This window comes from Caenorhabditis remanei, chromosome I (genome assembly GCF_010183535.1).
Source record: "Caenorhabditis remanei strain PX506 chromosome I, whole genome shotgun sequence".
NCBI classification, from domain to species: Eukaryota; Metazoa; Nematoda; class Chromadorea; order Rhabditida; family Rhabditidae; genus Caenorhabditis; species Caenorhabditis remanei.
Window position 1 is genome coordinate 7,937,236 of NC_071328.1, and position 19,038 is coordinate 7,956,273.

The 19,038-nt window shown below is 36.4% G+C and overlaps 5 protein-coding genes across 5 annotated transcripts; 1 reads left to right on the top strand and 4 right to left on the bottom strand.

Moving 5' to 3' along the window:
• Positions 1-167: 167 nt before the first annotated feature.
• GCK72_001560 (uncharacterized protein) lies at positions 168-560 on the bottom strand (the record flags this gene model as incomplete). Its single annotated transcript, XM_003097652.2, has 2 exons — positions 168-377; positions 468-560. The coding sequence occupies 2 exons, from the start codon at positions 558-560 to the stop codon at positions 168-170; spliced, it is 303 nt and encodes a 100-aa protein (XP_003097700.2).
• A 427-nt stretch (positions 561-987) lies between these two features.
• On the bottom strand, positions 988-2,456 carry GCK72_001561 (uncharacterized protein; the record flags this gene model as incomplete). The annotated part of the gene is made up of 8 exons (XM_053723027.1): positions 988-1,164; positions 1,215-1,367; positions 1,418-1,516; positions 1,565-1,651; positions 1,696-1,860; positions 1,910-2,116; positions 2,159-2,296; positions 2,358-2,456. The coding sequence occupies 8 exons, from the start codon at positions 2,454-2,456 to the stop codon at positions 988-990; spliced, it is 1,125 nt and encodes a 374-aa protein (XP_053591672.1).
• A 1,652-nt stretch (positions 2,457-4,108) lies between these two features.
• On the bottom strand, positions 4,109-4,971 carry GCK72_001562 (uncharacterized protein; the record flags this gene model as incomplete). The annotated part of the gene is made up of 2 exons (XM_053723028.1): positions 4,109-4,166; positions 4,694-4,971. The coding sequence occupies 2 exons, from the start codon at positions 4,969-4,971 to the stop codon at positions 4,109-4,111; spliced, it is 336 nt and encodes a 111-aa protein (XP_053591673.1).
• GCK72_001563 (uncharacterized protein) lies at positions 4,738-5,217 on the top strand (the record flags this gene model as incomplete). Its single annotated transcript, XM_003097665.2, has 2 exons — positions 4,738-4,898; positions 5,112-5,217. 2 exons carry the CDS (start codon positions 4,738-4,740, stop codon positions 5,215-5,217), a joined length of 267 nt encoding a protein of 88 aa, XP_003097713.2.
• A 1,225-nt stretch (positions 5,218-6,442) lies between these two features.
• On the bottom strand, positions 6,443-7,819 carry GCK72_001564 (uncharacterized protein; the record flags this gene model as incomplete). The annotated part of the gene is made up of 6 exons (XM_053723029.1): positions 6,443-6,627; positions 6,675-6,818; positions 6,966-7,230; positions 7,278-7,472; positions 7,544-7,687; positions 7,781-7,819. 6 exons carry the CDS (start codon positions 7,817-7,819, stop codon positions 6,443-6,445), a joined length of 972 nt encoding a protein of 323 aa, XP_053591674.1.
• Between the last annotated feature and the right edge of the window lie 11,219 nt (positions 7,820-19,038).

A 19,038-nucleotide genomic window follows, 5' to 3' on the forward strand; every position in this document is an offset into this window, starting at 1 on the left:
TCAGTTTTCTAGCTACTGATCTCACTGTCACATCTCCTGCATTTTGTGTTAATCCATCTAATTTAGATTCTTTTTAATTTCTTATTTCAATTTAAAATATATAAATGTAGAATCCTTAATGTCTGATTTCTGATATTAACCTCATTCTTCGAACAAAAATTCCTAGCTTAAATTTCATTTCTACCAATATTTCCCAGAACAGAATTATAAGAAGGTGGTGGCGGCTCTTTGAGCACTTCATAAGCAGGTGGGGGTGTCAAATCAGGCAATTCAGAAGTTCTTCTCAGGATTTCCATGTTCTCGTCATCTGAATCGAACACTGGCGGCTTCGGGGTTGACCGTCGTTTTTTGGACATTCCTTCAACGCAGAGATAGAGCTGGAAAAGGAAAAAAAAATGTTGGAAAAATGTTACATGAATCTAGATATTTATTTCGGTTTCTAATTTCGAAATAAATTAAAAACTTACGAAAAATAGACAAATGAAAAACATCGATAACACGATTCCGACACCTCGAATTGTGCTGTCTCTGGATATCCAGGGAACAGCATCAGAACTCATTTTTTGGGGGGACTGCGATTTATATACCTTGATTTTTGTAAACAATTCAGAGAATTTAATAAACAAAAGAAGGGAACTCAGAAGATGTGGCCAGTTAGAGACACACAGAAGCTCAGAGGTAGAGGAGAGCGCAGAGAAGCAGAGAAAGCGGAGCTGCTCATGTGTTTCTCAGCTCCCTTGAAATTGTTGCAGGGACCAATGGTCATTCGACAAGAAACATTCTAAGAATGTCTGTCTGCGTGTCGGAAAATCCCAAATTTAGTTTTTTAAGTATAGAAATCTCAAAAATTCAATTTCTGCTTGTCAGCCAGTGCAGATTATTTCGTTCATCCAGAATCTGGATTCCAGATCTCTGTCGTTCTGTGTGTCTGTTTATATTGATGTCCGCTTATTTCCACTGTCACTACTTCATTAACAATAAGCAACACTACATAATTTTAACAAAATATTCGACAACACCTATCAAAATTTTAGAAATTTGTCTAGGAGAGAACTTGCTAGAATGTTTCGAAGAGTTTGTCCTCTGATAATGCCAATATTTTTCATTGTTCAAACGGTAATTCACATCAGCAAGGACTCGAAGCATTGTATGATAGATTTGAATCTGAAAATGAAGAATATACGGTTTCCGGATATCCGGAAGCTTTCGCTCACCACATCTTCAGGCATTTCACTATACGGAGCCTCTCTTGCGATATGTTCCAACGCTTCTCGGAATATTGGAAGATATCTGAGCAGAATATCACGTTGATGGTAACAGTAAACGAATTGATAACCACATTTACAGGGAATCGCTGGTGAGAAGATCTATAAATATCTGTATCTGAATGTTCGAATGTCCATAACACACACAGAACCTTTCTGTCAGTAGCTACACAAATGTTTGCTTCCACGTGATCCTGAAGATCAGATCGTTGTTTGAACCTTCGATAACAATGTTCACAGTGATAGATACCCTGTAACATGGAGAAACTTCTTGAAATCAGATGTCATTTCTCACTTACTATTGACCGTTCCTCTTGCGTCTTGTCGTATTTCAAGAAGATGTTGTAATTGAGGAGGATGTGACGACCATCCATCCACAAATGTTTCTGAAACTAGTCATACGGACAAACAGAAATACAGATAGACTCACGTAGTGATGTTCGAAGAAATGAGTGATTGTTTTCTCGTTATCATCGAATAAATGTTTGCACATTGGATCCGGGCACATATTATGTTTTCCTTGTAAATGAGAAGTATACTCCATACGGGACGACCATACTTTCTCACAGCATTTACAGACGTATAGGGGTTGCAGCTGAAATTTAATATTGGGAGTTAGTTCAGTTTGAAGTAGAGAATCTTACATTAATGACATGTTTATGTCTACGATAAGATGCTCGTGCTTCCATATTTTCTGCTTCTACCAAATGGTGCAATGCCATTGAATACTCGGGAAAACGAATGCCGCAACAAAACAATTGACAGCATTGATGTTCCAAAAGATAATGAATTTTCGCATCAGTGAAATCAATGAATTTGAGAGAGCAATCAGAGTTTGGGCATGGTACAAACTGAATTCATCTAGTTCTAGTTATTGATTCGCGGATACTCACAAAATTGAAAAACGGCAAATCTCCTGTTCCATAATTTTTATCCAGAAATCCAGTGTATGATTCTAAATGAACGAATTGGTGCCAGGCACGATGATGTACACTTGGAAACATTCGACGGCAGATTGGACACATTTCTCGCTGAAACATATACTTCATTTCCTACAGTAGTCTACCGTACCTGTCTCAACGGTGGGATTACTGTATCAATGGGACTTCTTTCTACAAGACCGAACAGCTTCTCTTCGAATGAAGTCATTGACATTCGACCCAAAATATCTTGTTCAGCATCATCGTCCATTGTTTAAGACAACTTTTTAGGAAGTTTAAAGTGAAAATATTGAGTTGTTCAATGTCTCCTTTTATGGTTGTCATATCAAGTTTCCGATCTAGAAGTTCCGAGAAAGTCACACATTTTCTCTTCATTATTTTAGTAAAAAATGATTGAAGAGATGAAACTGCTAGATAAGGAAGGTGAAAAGACAACAATTAGGGTATTATTAGCAGTTCTTAGAGTAATAAGCCCCGCCCATTTCACAGGTTTGTGAATGAGAAGATCAACAGGGTTACGGTTGAGACGATGGGACTGAGGGACGAAAAAAGAGAAGAAAAAGAACAAATAAACAATTTCTTAACTCTTGACAAGAAAGTTCAAACTACAAGGAGAAATTCAAGGTACAAGAAAAGTACAGTCTGAAAATATCAATGCTCCTTGCAAAAAGTTTTCGAATATGTAGTTTGTCAGGTTTCTTCCAGATTTGAAGTTAAAAAAACCGACAACAGGTTTACTGAGATGTGTGTCCTCTACCAAAATTATTTCGAAGTGAACATCTGTAAATAGTGATTGATGGAAAAACGGCTGTAACTCGGTCAGTAGGTCGAATATTGAGGATCTCGCTGAATGAACAACGAATTTCATGATGTTGCTTTCAGGAAAGACATGCATATTTTTTAGATAGTTTGTCAGGATTCACTTTTTCTTTACGAAACTTTGAATCAAATTCATGCCGTTCCATTTGATACGGAGGCAATCTGAAGTGTAAAACAGTTGGGAAATGCAGATTTGCGAAACTCTCACTGTTACTCGGGTATGTTTCAGACATATTTCTCATTCAACTATGTTGCGGAATAAACTAGATGTTTGAATTTTAAACGGAGGGGACGGGTACCTTGCTCCATTTGATGTCCCAATTCCGATTGCAGAAATTTCCCTCTCCTTTTCTGTAATGCATACTTTTAAAACTATCTTCATCATACTTTCTCGATATGACTTGATCTTCTGATTCTTCCGAAATGAACTTTGTTCCGAATACTATTTTTCATTTAATCCCGGTCACACCTAATTCGTATTTTTCTAACGACTTTCGAGATACTGATTACCAATTTTTCCGAGAAATCGCGTGATCTCGGTTCCGGTCGTGTCACCGGAACGGAGTTGATCTCAAAGATCCCGGTAACTGAAACAATGGATACAGAAGCTACGGACCATCAAAATTCAGGAATTTCGTCATGCTCCATCACCTGATGACCTCAAATCTTGTCTCTATTCTATCTACCCACTTTTCCGGACCACTTTCGTATTACTGCTGTTTTTTGTCTTGGTCCCTGCTCTCCTTTCTCTCAACGTCTCCATTGCACAACCCATTAAAAGCTCATAACATACAGAGCAATTACCTTCTCTCTCCGACTTGTCACCGACTTGATTGAGATTTGCGACATTCCTTCGGAGCCAAGCTCCGCCCCCCAGGTAATTGTTTCCTGGATATGTGCGTGTTTGGAAAAAAGGCATAGTGACGAAGTTGAATGGTATAAAAGGGCCACGGAGAGAAGGTATTATTGTCTTCTCGAGTTCCGAGCCTTTTCTAAAGGGTTTCGTAGAGCGAAGGAACCAACAAATTCTTCGAAAATCTGAAATTTTCTGGAGATCCGAGCCTTCCGAGGTTTCGTTGATATCTAGAATGTCAGATCCCAGAGCTCCGAGCCCAGGTTTTGGGTTTCGTTGAGCTCCCGCCTGGAATGAAGACTTAATTAGGATCTGGATGAGGATTATATTAATCTGGAATTATCTAGAAGTGATAGACTCCTTAAATTGGTTCAAAAATGTAGATGAAGGAAGATTCAAGAAACATTCCATCTTTCTATTAACGAGTCCTAGAATGTAATTGAATTTTGTACTGAGCTAATAGGAAATCTCATGAATTCTCTAGATCTTCTTTTTCAACTTTTCTACTAGGTTTTCTTCCTATTTTATGGTCACCAATTTCACGATACTCATTTGCATTATCATCTCTTAACTTACCATCCACAGGGGTGCAAAACGCAAGGTCGCTTAAACGCGCTCCGTCGCTCAGCGGTTGGCACGGTGCCAAAAACTGACTTGGCTGAGTGCCAAGTTCAAGTTTAGCGTGTGTTTTTTGTATATTTTGATGAAAAACGCGACGCACACGCATCGCGACTCGGCCGGTAATTTCAAAACTTTTCGTTGCGGACCTTACGCCTCGCACCCCTGTGACCATCTTCACAACATCTTTTAATTACCCTATCAAATTATCCCAGTTTTCAGGGTCCCCTGACACCAAAACATGCGTCTTCTCATCATCGTCGCCGCCATCGCGTTCATCGCCATCTCCACCAGCCAAAGCGTCGCTGCTTACTCCGTCGAGCCACGTCTCGCCACCTTCAGCGATGGATCGGCTGCGGAGTTGGCTCGCCAGGCTCGTAACAACGAGCTCGAGTTCATCAAGTAAGTTTTCCACCAGATTATACAGAATTTCAGAGACTAGAGGTAGTAAAACATTCAAAAACAGAAGATCCATAAACTCTTGTTAGCCCTCATCTACATTTTTCAAAGCAGCCAAACGGTCAATTTTCTCACAAAGCTAACAGTTATCTGAATCAAATGAGAGACCAAAATGAAACCGTTTTGACTACATTTCTAAATTCTTTTGCTTTTCAGACGCTTCCTGCCAGCAAAGGAGCGCCGTGCTCCACTCGAAGGATTCGAGGACATGTCCGGATTCCTTCGCACCATCGACGGCATCCAGAAGCCAAGATTCGGTTGATTCTCTCCTTTCCCCAGTCTTCTTCAACTCGCTCTGTTAACTGAATCCATGAAAATCTTTGAAAAATAACATCGAAAATCCATTCTTATCTTTCTTCTCGCTCTCTCTCTCTCTCTTTTCACTATTCTTTCCTCTGTCCTTTCTCTCTGTCCCCCATGTGTGTGTTTGAGATTATTCGCTCTCCTGAATGGATTCAGTCCTACTCATCTACAATAAACGATGATATTGTTTGAAAGATTTATTTGAATTAAGAGAAAAAATAATTCAGGGAAAAATAAAACACAGATTTTTCATCACATGGATATTCGGACAAAACTTCAAAATGACCGATTCGATTCAGAATTCACTGCCATTTCCATAGTGCACTCGGTTTGTGCCTGATCTCCTTCCACACCATTTCGACGACTGGAAAAGTAGCTTTTTGAACTCAAAATGTCATTATTTCCCATAAGAAATGCACAAAAATGACACAAAATTGACAAGAAAAAGTATAGTTTGTCCACTACAGGAAGTGCGTAATGTGGATGAATGTCAATTTGATTTGCTTGTCAGATTTTAGGGAATAATTGGTTTGCGGGTGCTCCGAAAATAGGATAAATATCTATGCGTTAGCATCATAATACAACATACATACACGTTTGGATTGGATGAAGTACTGAAATAGCTCATGACGCACTCACGAGAGATTCGGAACAAGATTGGTTAGGTATGGACATTTAAAGATAATACTTGAGATCGAACAGTTGGGAATTAGAGAAATTCAAGGTTTTCTTGTCTTAAATGCGCATCATTCAGGTTTATAAACTTAATTGATGCCTGAAGTTTTGAATGCCAGTCAGAATAGTCAGAATCAGAGGTAAATTTTTTCGCCTATTTTTTCTACAGAACATACATATTTCCGCCCCATAGCACAGCCAGGTTAATTTCGATGACTCATATTAACAGTTTTCACATATGTCACAGACTCCACAGTCCAAATTACACACTTCCAGAATCAGATACATGTTACAGATAGATATATTCTTGATAGATCACACAAAAACTGTACGAAAATAGTGAAAATACAAGGAAAAAATTCAAAAAACCCGCAAGAACGATTGTGAGATGAGGAGAAAAATCAGTGTGGAAAAATGGAAAATGGAAAAAAAATCGGTGCCGAGAAAAAGAAACCGGACACCTGGACAGGAATGGGTGATAAAAGTATGGAAAAATTGAAAGAAAAGAATCAAAAATCGCTGTGCTCACTGGTCATCACATGTACATAAACTAACGATTGGATCAGAGGTTCTGATGATTTTCGGCACGGACAGGCTCGGCGGAGTTGGTTTCGATTGAAGTGGAACCAGAGCCAGGGGTTCATGCAACTGTTGAGATTACCGAAGAACATGATGTACGTGGCAAATGTGGAATCTGAAAAATTGAGTTGGATTACTGTAGAAGCATATATGAGAACTTACTAATAGCTGATGGCCAAAGAGCATCAATGACTGATGTTATACAGAATGGAGCCCAGAGAACAAAGTTAGCAGCTACGATTGTCAAAGTTAGTTTCACGGTTTGGACACGTCGACGATCCAATTCCACACATTGCATAGTGGCACCTGAACGAATAAAGTAAGGACACTTCTGATGCTGTCTATCCAACTAGCCTTTATGATGAGCCTGCATTCCCCCGTTCTTCTCTGTTAGTTTCAAATGTTCCATCTTCTCTTTCATGTTATTTCTAAGAGAGCTACTGAATGAGGTACTCTTCCAGACAGCTTTACAGACACAGAAGTACAAATAACCGGCGATTGCACTGGGAAGAAGCCAGACGACTGAGTTGAACAAGCAGACATAGAGCGGGTATTGGTAAGGCTCGGTGTAGTTTTCATGACAGTCACCATCTCGTTTTTCAAAGAGATAAAGTTGAGGAGTACTGAAAAGTATAGCTGCAGTCCAAGCGATAGCCGAGTACAGGGCTGGTCGGTTGTAAGCAGAAGACTTCATTGAGGCGAGAGGACGACAAATTGCCTGGAAGAATTTCGATAAGAATTGATCAAAATACATTTTCGACTAACCTGATACCGATCAGCACTGATAGCGACAAGAAGGAACGAGGAGGCGTACATTGGAATCACTTGAAGGAATTTGGTGAACTTGCATAACCAATTTGGGCCGTAGAAGACGGGCACAGTAGCGGTGATGGCCATGGTGGGACCGACAGAGATCAGCGCGAAGAGAATATCCGCAGCACACATGTGAAGCATTAGCATCTGGAATTAATGTGGAATTCAGAAAATGCTACGGTAATTTATTTTTTAAAATTGTTGAAAATCGCTCTTACTTGTACAGGAGTGACTCGTTTCCGTCGTAGAACTTTGTTGTTTTTGTAGATGACATAAATCAGAAGAGAGTTACCGAACAGTGTGATCAAGATAATCATTAGATGGTGAAGGAGCATAATTTCCAGAGATGGAGGCTCCATTGGCTGAAAGTTAATTATCATTTCTATGTAGAGGGCCTGTTAGAACAAAAGAGGACCATATCCATGGCATCCACCTCTTCTCATCGAATGACTCACCTGGGGGTCGGAGTTATTTATCGCTTGTTGCTCGAACATCTGCAAGAAACAAGTTATAGAAAACATTACAGAAGTTAGTCATTGTTCAGGAAATGAGAAAATCAGAGAGCCTTGACGTGTTCCCACGAAAGTTGTATTGTAGTGATCAGCTGACTAAGAAAACTAACATTTTCTCATGGGAAGTCATGAACGAAATTCGAATTTCCTCCCAATCAAAAATAGGTTCGGATCATTGAATCATCTGAACTCAAGTTGAAATATTCCGATGTTTACTAAAAGATTCAGAAAAAACATTCAAATGAAACGCTATCGACATAAGAAGAATTCCGGACCAGTGGGTGTTTCTACTTTTTCTACTCAAGAGACATGTTTTTCAGAGAAAAATTCTGTTTACAAATAATCAAATTTTCACCTTGAGCGGCTTTTGATTTGCTAGAAAAGTTGAAGAAAAAAGGTTGATTATATCAACAAATTCAGTTAGTGGGTGTAAAAAACATATTGCGGAGAGTGATAATATTTGCAGGAATATTGCTTGATTTGACTAGATGAAGGAAAAATTATAGGATACAAGCAAGAAAAAACGGTCGAAAAGACAAAACTTATGAACTACTGAAAACAGGTCATCCAAAACCCGGAAACAATACTTTCAAAATGTGAAGCTTCTCTCCATACCTCTGGAATTTATAAAAATATTCATTTAATTTTGCCCCTCTTCCTCCGTTTCTGACGTGTTTTTCGATGGCTTCCCACCACATTGGCTCCGCCCTTTTTATTAAAACAACTTTATGAAATATGAGGTCATATTCATAAGATGGAGAGGAAATGAGGAGGTTATAGGTGGAGGAAAAGTAGAGGAAAACAATTAATATACTATATAGACAGTATCCTGTCTGTAACCGATTTGAAGACTTAGAAACAATTGGATGTACAGAAAGGGTGAATTTAGAAGGCGATAGATGTTTGAAATAGCGTCACGATGGTAAGAAAAGAAAACTTCAAAACTAGAGAAACGGGACATGCCTCTCTAAATAAAAAGAGCAGATCCCGAAACCTTCAATCCCTGTCTGGGCTGAACTTTTTCATACTTCTTGAAATCCTTGGCATACTGTAACAGGTTACTTGTGATAATCGGACATCTTCCGAAGCTATGGTGTAAATAGGTAAGTGCTTTTCATAATAGCTGATTTTTTTTCTTCAGGAATTAGTTTTGATCCCTATCATATGCATGTAGGTCTTGCTCATAACTGGATCTGCATAAAAATCCAAAATTCGAAAATACGGAAATTCAAGAATTCAAGAATTGAAATGAAGGACGTAGCTGGTCAAAAAACAAAATAAAATTTATAATAATAAAAATGAAGGAAAGGCTTATTCTCTCTCTTGGAATTCATGTTTTGTGCTATGTCTCCATGTCCCCCAGAATGAATGAAATTGGATGAATTCATTGTTATTCGGATGCCTATCTCTCTCTTTCTCTTTCTTCTTTTTGTCATACCACTTTAATTAACGGGGGGAAGGATGTTCTGAAGAGAGGATCCACTTCCGAAAAAGAGGCGGAATGAGGTGACGTGGCAGAGTTGATGAATTAGCGGTCACGATGAGTGGAAATCCGGAAAAATGTGACAATACAAAATGTGACAACTCACGACTTATAGCCAGAAGGTCCAAGTGCTCGATTTAGAAAAGGAATGCGAGATGTTATTTTCTTTCAGTTTTCCAACTTCCTCATTTTCTCTTGATCTCAGAGAATTCTCAAAACTAAAAGAATTATTCAGGAGTGTTCAGAAAAAGAAATATGGAGGAAAGTCAAGAATTAGAAAAAAACACTTTTTTTCTAGATGTAGTTTCCTCTCGATTGGAAAGTTGGAAAGCTTCCAGTCGATTAAAAGTCAAGAATGCTAATGCTTTACCTCTTACAATTGTTAGCAGAAAAGCTTATGATCCTTTGGATACTAACTTATGGAAGATGATCATTTAACAGACAATGGATGAAAAGAAAAATGACTAAACGGATTAGATTTTAGACTGAAAAAAGGAGGAGAAGGAGGGGTAGTTCAAGCAGAATGGATGACGTGGCTCATTTTGATTATCGTCATTAAATGAAGAGGGCGAGATAGTTGTAGTTTGTGTGCGGTGTCTATGTACTTGTATGATTTGACGGCCTATTTTGAGATGATCAGATGTCTAGAACGGATTTGGATGTTCAAAGGCCTTGCAACCGTTTATAGACTTCTTTGACAAAAAAACATTTTCAACACTGCTAAAGCTCAAAAAGTATAAATTTCTTCTTCAATCCGAATAAACCTTTTCTGAAAAACAAAAATATACCCGGTTTACTGCCAAAATCAACAACAAGAATATAACAAAACCTTTGAAAATCGTCATTACTATTGGCAGCTGAAATAAGGGGAAGAAAGAACGAAGTATGGTTCCAAAAAATAATAGAGATGAATGTTTTCTTTTCAAATGACCAAATAGTGATGGAGATATTCTTCCTGTTTCTTTTTCTTTCTATGCTTTTCTGTTTGTTTTTTTCGGGAGTCTCCTGAATTCTTTGGGTCGCTTTAAAAACAAAAAAATGACATTTTCAGAAAATTTAGTGAGGCTGTGAGTCAGAGATGGGAAATATATTATACTTGGGATACGATAAATGAATGAACTGAAAATCGGTGAACTAGAGAATCTAAGCTCTGCGCACTCTTCGAACTGTTTACGACTTGCAATGATTTTTTGAAATTTTAAGAACTAATTTTGAATTTCGAAGAATGCAAAGTGTTTCTGACAGATCTGGTCGAGCTCAACAGAACAACGTCATTTTTGTCCTTTTGGCAATGTTTTCGAAACTTTAGTGGAGCTGATCACGAAGCCGTATAATTAATTTTCAAGTTTCAACAAGCGCATTTCTGATAAAATTTTTACTTCTTTCCGCACGAAGGACACTGGAAATTGAATACAATTTCCGAATGGGACTTTGAAATAAAGAAATCTAAAAGATGAGGGAACTGGGAAGTTGAAGCGAAAATGAAAATGAGAATTCTATCAAAATATGAGAAACCTTTAAATAATGAAGCCGTAAAACTGCTAGGGAAGTGTGAACGAATTCAAATTTCAAGAATTTCCATTATTAGGGAAGAGAAAGAGGACAGATCAGAGCACAATGAACACAAGTCTAAATATTCTGTAACTTGGAACTACTAGGGTGTTTTTGCTCCCATGATAGCCCACAAACCGAGCAAAGTCTGTTGTGCCGAAATTCTTCGAATATTTAAAATTTGCAAGAATTTAAATTCAAAATTGAAATGCTCAAAAACCAGAAAAACCTAAAATAAATTCCTCCCGTACCACATGTTATTTTCTGTTTACCCCAAAATTTGTGCCTAATTTTTCTCGAAAAGGATCCATCCTACCTCTATAAAAATTTCAATTTTATTTTAATTTTCGAATTTGGAGTAACAGATAAAACAGGGGGAACACAAGAACCGCCCACATTGAGTCAAGGATCCCGGAAAATGTGAGTTTTGTTCGGGATTTCTAAAAAAAGAAAATGAAGAAGGAAAATTAGAGATTTGTTATTTTGGTACCGAACTCTCTGACATTTGGATTCAAAAACAAATCGGCGTTGGTCTCTTCAGAGTTTCAGATTATTCAATTAAAGAAGTTTCCCAGATAAAATTATTTATAATGGGAGAATTCGAAGTGCTTCTGATTTTTCAATTGATTATTTTCTAGCAGAATTCTATCAGATATTAAGAAAAACTCAAACTAAAATACAAATTGTTTACTACTTTCGGTACGAGGCTGAAATATAAACATGTACATATACTTGTCTAGACGGTATTTACAGTATGTTTTAATTCCCAAGTTAAAAAATAAATAGGGTTCATGAAATTATAGTAGGGGAGTCGTGAAAAGAAAATAGGAAGAAGAAAATAAAAAAACAGGAAGTGACGGTGGCTCTGCTTTCAGTTTTTATTATTTCAGCAGGAATCTTGAATGGATTTCTGATTCAAAACTTGGTTTTAAAATCTGCAAGAAATGAAACAAACCTCTCGAATAGACGCTGGCATTCTCGAGAAGAATTCGTGTGGAGTCGCTTGAGTTGAAGAAGAAAAAGAAGACGTCGAAGAGGAAGAAGAATCGTCAATTCGACTACTGATGCTCCATTTCTTATTGCTCATCATCAACATCTCTTCAATTCCCTTGTTATTTCTGGAAAAAAAGAAAAATGAAAAAAGAAAGGTACCACGAGAAAAGAAATGACACTTAGTTGATATTCAGACGATGGATTTGAAGACGTTTTGAGTGGAGACAAATTAATTTAGAATATGGAAAATTTGGAAGGAATTAGAAGCAAAGAGAATGGGAATGAATGAACTTGAAACGAACAAAGAACCTCCGAAAAACGTCATTTTGAAGAGCGGAAATGTTGGAAAGTTGATGAAGATAAGTGATGGGAACAATGCAAAAAACTATGAGAACATTTCACTCGAAAAGTGAAATATTCCATTTATTAACTGCCAGTACAATTGATGTCAATTGAAGTAAAAAATTCGAAAAGTGAAGCATACTCTCTCGAAAAGAACTCAAGGAACTGTATCTACCTATCCTACATTTAAAAATTCTGCAAAACCAATAAATGTGGTTCCAACGAATCATTGAAGACAATATTGCAACTCTTAAAATATCTAAAAATGAGATTTTTCTCCATTCTCGGAAGTTTTCAAGTGTTTTCAAGTGGACCAGAGCTCAGAAAAGTAAAACACGTCATTTTCAGATTTTGAGGAGGAAAATAGGGTAGTTCCAAACGATCAATTGGACTGAATTGGAAGAAAATTTAGTACGTCAAATGGCATTGGATAATATTGGCAAAAAAAATTAAACGTTGCTTCAATTGTTTTTATAATTAAGAAATAACTCAAGATCACAATAGACTAGAATGGGCTCCCTCATTTGAGACGTCAAAACGACACATCGAACAAAAACACGAACAGTTTCCGGTTGGTTTTCAGAAGAGAAAATTCTTATTTTTTTAAGTTTTTCTGAAATGCATGCAATGCATGAAATGCAGAAGGTTGTAGGCGGGTAATTACTAGGATTTTTCGAAAACTTAAGGAGAAGAAAAAGGATTAAAATAAGACCTCAAAGACCTTGCCCCTGTTTTGTTTCTCAACTTTTTTCGGGAGTAAGTTCGAAATTTATTTGTATTTGTGCAGCTGGAGTAGATAGAAGAAGGACTGGTCTGCCAAGAATTTATTTGATATATTGACATTTTGGATTTCAATAAATGACACTTCGGTGGACTTTGGACTAGGTTTTCGAGTATTCAAATTACTATTCGGTTCTAAAGAAATGCATGCAGAACCCCTTTGCAGAACACTATAGTGTTTTCAGTTTATGATGCGAATATTGACACTCGCACACCTGAAAAGTTTCCTAAACGTGTGCTCTTCAAATTGTTTTCGAATTTGGAATAATTGGCAGAAAGTTTTGTTTTTAGTACTTTTCCAATCATTTCTAATTATTAGTTTTATTTAAGATGTATGAGCTTTTCGGAGGTGTATTCATGGATGAAATATGTCAGAATGATGTTTGAATTTCTAAGATAACCTCGGTTTTGTGAAGGAAATGATCTGAAATTGTTAAGAAAGCGAGGACAACAGTTATTTGACATTAGTGACTAATAGTGAAACAAACTCTCTATTAGGGAAATTATTTGTAAACTAATCGCAAGAAATAAAACTGAAAATGGAAAGTTCAATACCTTTATCTCATAAGTACCGATTCATCAGCAGATTATTCGAACTTCTTGGAGTATTCTCAGCAACCCAGCACCGGGTTTTTACGGATATCGCTAGGTATTGAAGGGACATACATCAGGACATGGAAGAATAACTTCGTCTGGTCCTGCGTCATTCCTGCTAATAGAAACAACTGAACAAGATAGAAATCAACAGACCAAAGAATACTCCACTCAAATAATGATATGTAGCCTTTAGAAAACCAAGAGGATGTTTTTCTCTCCTCATTTCATTCCGTTCCTACGCCTACATTCCCTCATTTAGTTTATTCTTTTGACAAAGTAAATTCAACGAAAAATCAGAAATGAGGACTTTGAGCCAATATTTTATTAAAACATCTGATTACCTATTCTTGAATTTGAGGGGAAAAGGAAAACATCAAAAACGGCTCGGTTCGAAAGATGGAATGGGTAATTGGGTTTGTCTGGTGTCCTGAAAATGGAAGGTGATGGTCACACTTTCAGAATTTCACAAAGCTCGAATAATTCATCAAAATTTCGAACCCCAAAACGGTGCAAACCAAAATTTAAAAGTTGATGGAATAAACCGAAATGAAAGTTCGCTGCGAATATTCTTTGGCAAAAAAAAATAAAAATTAAAAATGAAAAAAGATAATATATGCGTGCATTTTTGAACAGACATTCGAGTACTGATGATGTAAATGAAAAGGAGAAAAACTAATAGATGATTCAGAAATGTCTAGTCTCTTTCAGAAAAAAATTATCTGTCTTTTTGTTTTGGTGAAGAGCTGAAACATGGTGCATTGACCGTGAACTGAATAAAAGATAGAAACGCTGATGATCTGGTTTCTGAGATTGTTGACTTGTTTACTTAGAATTTCTTCTGATTTTTTGACTGACCAGTTCACTTGAATGCACAGAGAATGGATCCGACGATGTAACTTCTTGACCACAAAGGTGATTGACGAGAATAGTTTGAAACAGTTGTTGAAGATAGAAAATAACATTGTGCGGTAATTTTTTATAAGAGGTCCTCATCGACAGCGGTATTTGACTAGAGCTTGATACTCAACGGTTTTGATAAAATGCTGTTTGGATTTTCTAGGTAAAATAATTCTAGCCCTCTACGTTACGGGACGTCCTCAACATCAACTCATCACTGAACAGTTCACCAAACTACTTGTTTCTGAAAAAAATCGAGAAATGTACTTCTTGTCTCTTGACTTTTCGTGCTTTTTGCAAACAAAATGACATATTTGAGTCACAAGATGAGTACAAAATCTTGAGTCATTTCTTTTTTGTGAGATCTTTGTCTGATCACATAAGATATGTATACGAGATATGAAAGTAAGAAAATCAAGAAGCGGAAACTTTTAAAAACAACATTTTAGGAAAATTATTTTAGAGAAATGATTTGGTTTTCGATTGAGAGCGACTTACGTTCTTGTGGACTTCTTCGACACCAGGTCAAGACTAATAAAAGAAATGACTTGGACTTCTCAGTTCCTTGTGGGTGGAGTCATCCTAAGATATCCACACCAAAATGTGTGGAGGTTGAACTAAATGAGATTTGTGATCACTCGAACCTTTCCTTGTAAATTTTCTGAATTCTCCCAGACTTTCGAATTTCGAAAACATTTAAAAGACCAGCAGAATATCAAAGCGTTGGCTGCATTGAGACATCTATAATTTATTTTACTGATTTTCCGAAACCAGTAATAATAGAGTACTCATTCCTTCTGCTGCGAGAAATGCAAATTTGAAATCGAGAGCGCACTTCTTTGGTTACGAAGTGTACTCAAAAGATAAGATAATATGAAACGAATTAAGTGCGACAGAAAAAGAATTGAAGGATAAAAAAATATTTAATCACTTTTAGATTTGGCCTACGATATTACTTACCGTCACTCTATCTTTCATATTGTTTAAAAAAGAGCTTCAGAGAACTCCCACCACTAAATTTTAAGATATGAACTCTGGATCCTAGAACCCGAAAATTGAGCTCAACAATCACGGGACGCGCATTTTTAGAAGGATAGACGATGAATGTCTGCTAAGCTCTGTGGGAAACGAGACTATGTAGTGATGCAGAGTGTCGCAATATTGTTATTAGAAGTCTATTTTTTGTGTACTTCTGATTTTAGAGGAGGAAGTTCAGACTAGAGATCCGAAAGGGTTCTAGTCAAGGGGGGAGGGACAAAACGCATTTGAACTTCACCTAAATGTCAACGGATAGTTTTGACCTGAAGACTGTTCAGATCTATGCAACTGAAATCGGAGTCAAGAAACAAGAAGTGCTTGGTGAAAGTTTAGGTAAAAAGAACCGAACTTATATTTATAACATTTGTGAAAACAGGGATTAACTCCCACACACTCAAGGCTCCGCCCACTTTCAGTACCCAGCATTATTTCAGATGAAGGCATCTAAAACCGATCTATTTGTTATTAATGTAACCGATATACAGATCAGAGTGCAGACTAAGAAGACGCTTTTTGTTCTATTCATGTCTATATCATCTGAATGAAAACTTGATTTTTGAGCCAGAGGAGGAGAAAAGTGATAGGAGAGTTAATACTTTGATACCGGGATGTGCGGATCTGTATGCTTATGATCGAAAAGAGAAACAATGAGATTTCTATTTCGAGGTGCAGGTTTTGATAGTCTATAGTTATCTATCAGTTTTCAAAAAAAACTGTTATGCTCAAAATCAATATTACGAATCACCTATTTCTTCATGTAGCAAACGAATTGTCAAAAAACTGAAGCAGAGAACGATTTTAAAGAAAAAAGAACATCAGACGACAAGATCTTGAATCTGGAAAGATGATTTCGAGTGCTATTCTTCTAACTCTTAGATCACTATTTGCTTCCATTTCGGTTTCTGCGGAAAAATAAATGACCGAAAATAAATAGATATTCTAATATTTTCTATAACTAATACCACCTTTTCATAATATAAATGTCCACTGACACATCATTGTTTTTACGTCAGTTGACACTTCTTTTTGCACAAAAAGAAAGGTGATTCTGTTTTTGAGAGAGTTTGCAAGTACAAAAAGTGTCGATTTGGTTATTCAGTCGGGTGTAAAGAGGGATTTTCAAAAACATCGAGCTGAAATTTCAATCGAGATTATATTTGAAGGATCAGAAAACGCGAAAAGTTGGAGAACCTGTCTGGAAAATTGAGCAGCTGGTAGTATTGAACTTAGATATTCGTACTGGAAGATGACAATCCTATCTGAACTTCAGGCAGCAGAACAGTGCTGAGAAACTCGCTAACGAAGCTTGCAATCTAGAGAATCTTAATTCAAAATCTCAATTTGAGCCGATCTATGAGAATACAACCGAAAATTGTTTGTTAAGTGGAACAGACTGGAAAATAATTGAAATTTTGAAACGTTTATTGTGCAGGTGAAATTGCAACAAACCCGGAAATGTCAACTTTTTCTCTAGTTGATTGCTTTTCACAAAATGAAAACTGAACATTTGAGACTTTCAAAATTCACTTGAGAGAATTTACATAAAAAGTTTAAATATCGGAGACAGGCAACTTCAAATTTTTTAATTAAGAAATTAGTGATTCTGAATTTTCTTCTTTAGATCTGGGCTAAATTCATATAAACTCAGTATTCTACATTGCTGAACAAATTTTTTAAATCAATATTCGAAATCTAGAAAACACATGAAATCTCCGTTTTGAGAAGTAAAGTTGAACTCATAAATATCAGATTAACACGACTGATCATTTAGACTCCGCCCCTTATAGTCCTGAAGCCCCGCCCATTTTCTTCCTGAATAGGTTTAAACCTCGTGAGTACTCTGCTGACCAATTGTTTTTACGGTCAAAACAAAAATTTGAAAAAGGATGAAAATATGTAATTTTTATGAAATAGAGGATTAAAGAGCAGTATTAATTGAAGGATATGAGGAGGTTGAAAAGGAGGAAAAAAATGGAAATTGTCTGAAAAATATTTAAAAAAAAGAAGAAGAAGATGAAAATTTTTAGAGGCGAAGCTTTTCAATTTGTTAGATACTCATTTCAGAATTTCAGAGAAAATAACTTATTCATTGTGGAATCGAGCATTTCAAACGTGCAAAACTTCATATTTCAATTGAATGAATGAGATTACTGAAATTTTTGAAAACGTTATCTGTCTGCGTAATCTCGTTTTCTAGATTAATCTTGTCCTGAGCATAAATCTGATTCAGTGGTCGAATCACGGGAAAATCTGGGAGGAAACAAAACAACCAATGACAGTAAACGCGTCAGTTGGGAAGATCATACTGAACGAGATCCAAAAATTGTGGTTTTTGCAAAATTTAGACCCAAATATTGTCAATTCCTGCAAAAATGTTCCGAAAATTCCGAAATGCAGGAAATCCACGAATATGTTAGTGACATTTTGACTACTATAATCTTTTATACCTAATCTCCCTAAATCCAGAATCTGTTTTACTCATGTCTATTACGTATATTTCCATTATTATCTGCTAATCCAAAAATCTTTTGACGACAGAATATCTTCCTGGTTTTCTGTTTCAACCATTGAAGATTTAGCGTAACAAAAATTTGCATGATCCTATAAATAATAGAAGATACTAAAAGGATCAAATTGATCTTTGCGAACCACAATTTGAAAAATAGCATAGAAATTTGAAAAAATAACAAGGTTGGTTCTAAATTGAACAAAAACATGATGGAAATAAATTTTATTTTCCTCCACATCGAGAAAAAAAAACACGAATTCTGTGAAGCGAAAGAAACTTTGGAGTCGAATTGAAAAAAAGATACATTTCTCCAGTAAAAAGAAAAAAAGAAAAAGAAAACAACTGAAAAGTATCTTGTAAGTAAAAAGATATGTGATTGTATAGAAACATGTTTCAGAAAAATCATTATTTCTTAGCATGCCTGGCAGAGATTTCTACGGTGAAAAGTGAATATAATTTTTCTGAGTACATAACCTTCTGGAAATTTATAGTTCTGATACACGAAGCGCCTTTTAAATGTGACCATGTTTGATGGTTTTTTCTAGAAAAATACGAGACACCTGACGATTTTCTCTGAAATCTTGAAACAGACTATCGTATAGACATCTAATTTCCTGTACCAATGTATTGTCTAGACGAAGTTTCCCGTAACAAATGGAAGATATATCAGCTGATGAGCATCCCAACAAAACAGTAAAATATTAGTACGAAGTACGGTGTACAGGAAATTAGAAAATGGAACAATCTTTCGAACAAACATCATCTGAAACTCTACAAATTGAACATAGGGATGGTGAATGAATTCTGATAGAACTTGGTAGTGAACAGTAACTTTTGAATGATAGTTTTTCACTCTTAACGCGGTTTTATAATTGACTGAATTTGCAAAATGTATACTTTTGTTCGTTGGTTTGAATCATTGTTCCAAGATTCATGATGCACAATTTTCTGTTGTTTCTAGTATGCATATTCGGTGGAAAGAAACAAAGTTCAGAACATCAAAACAATCTT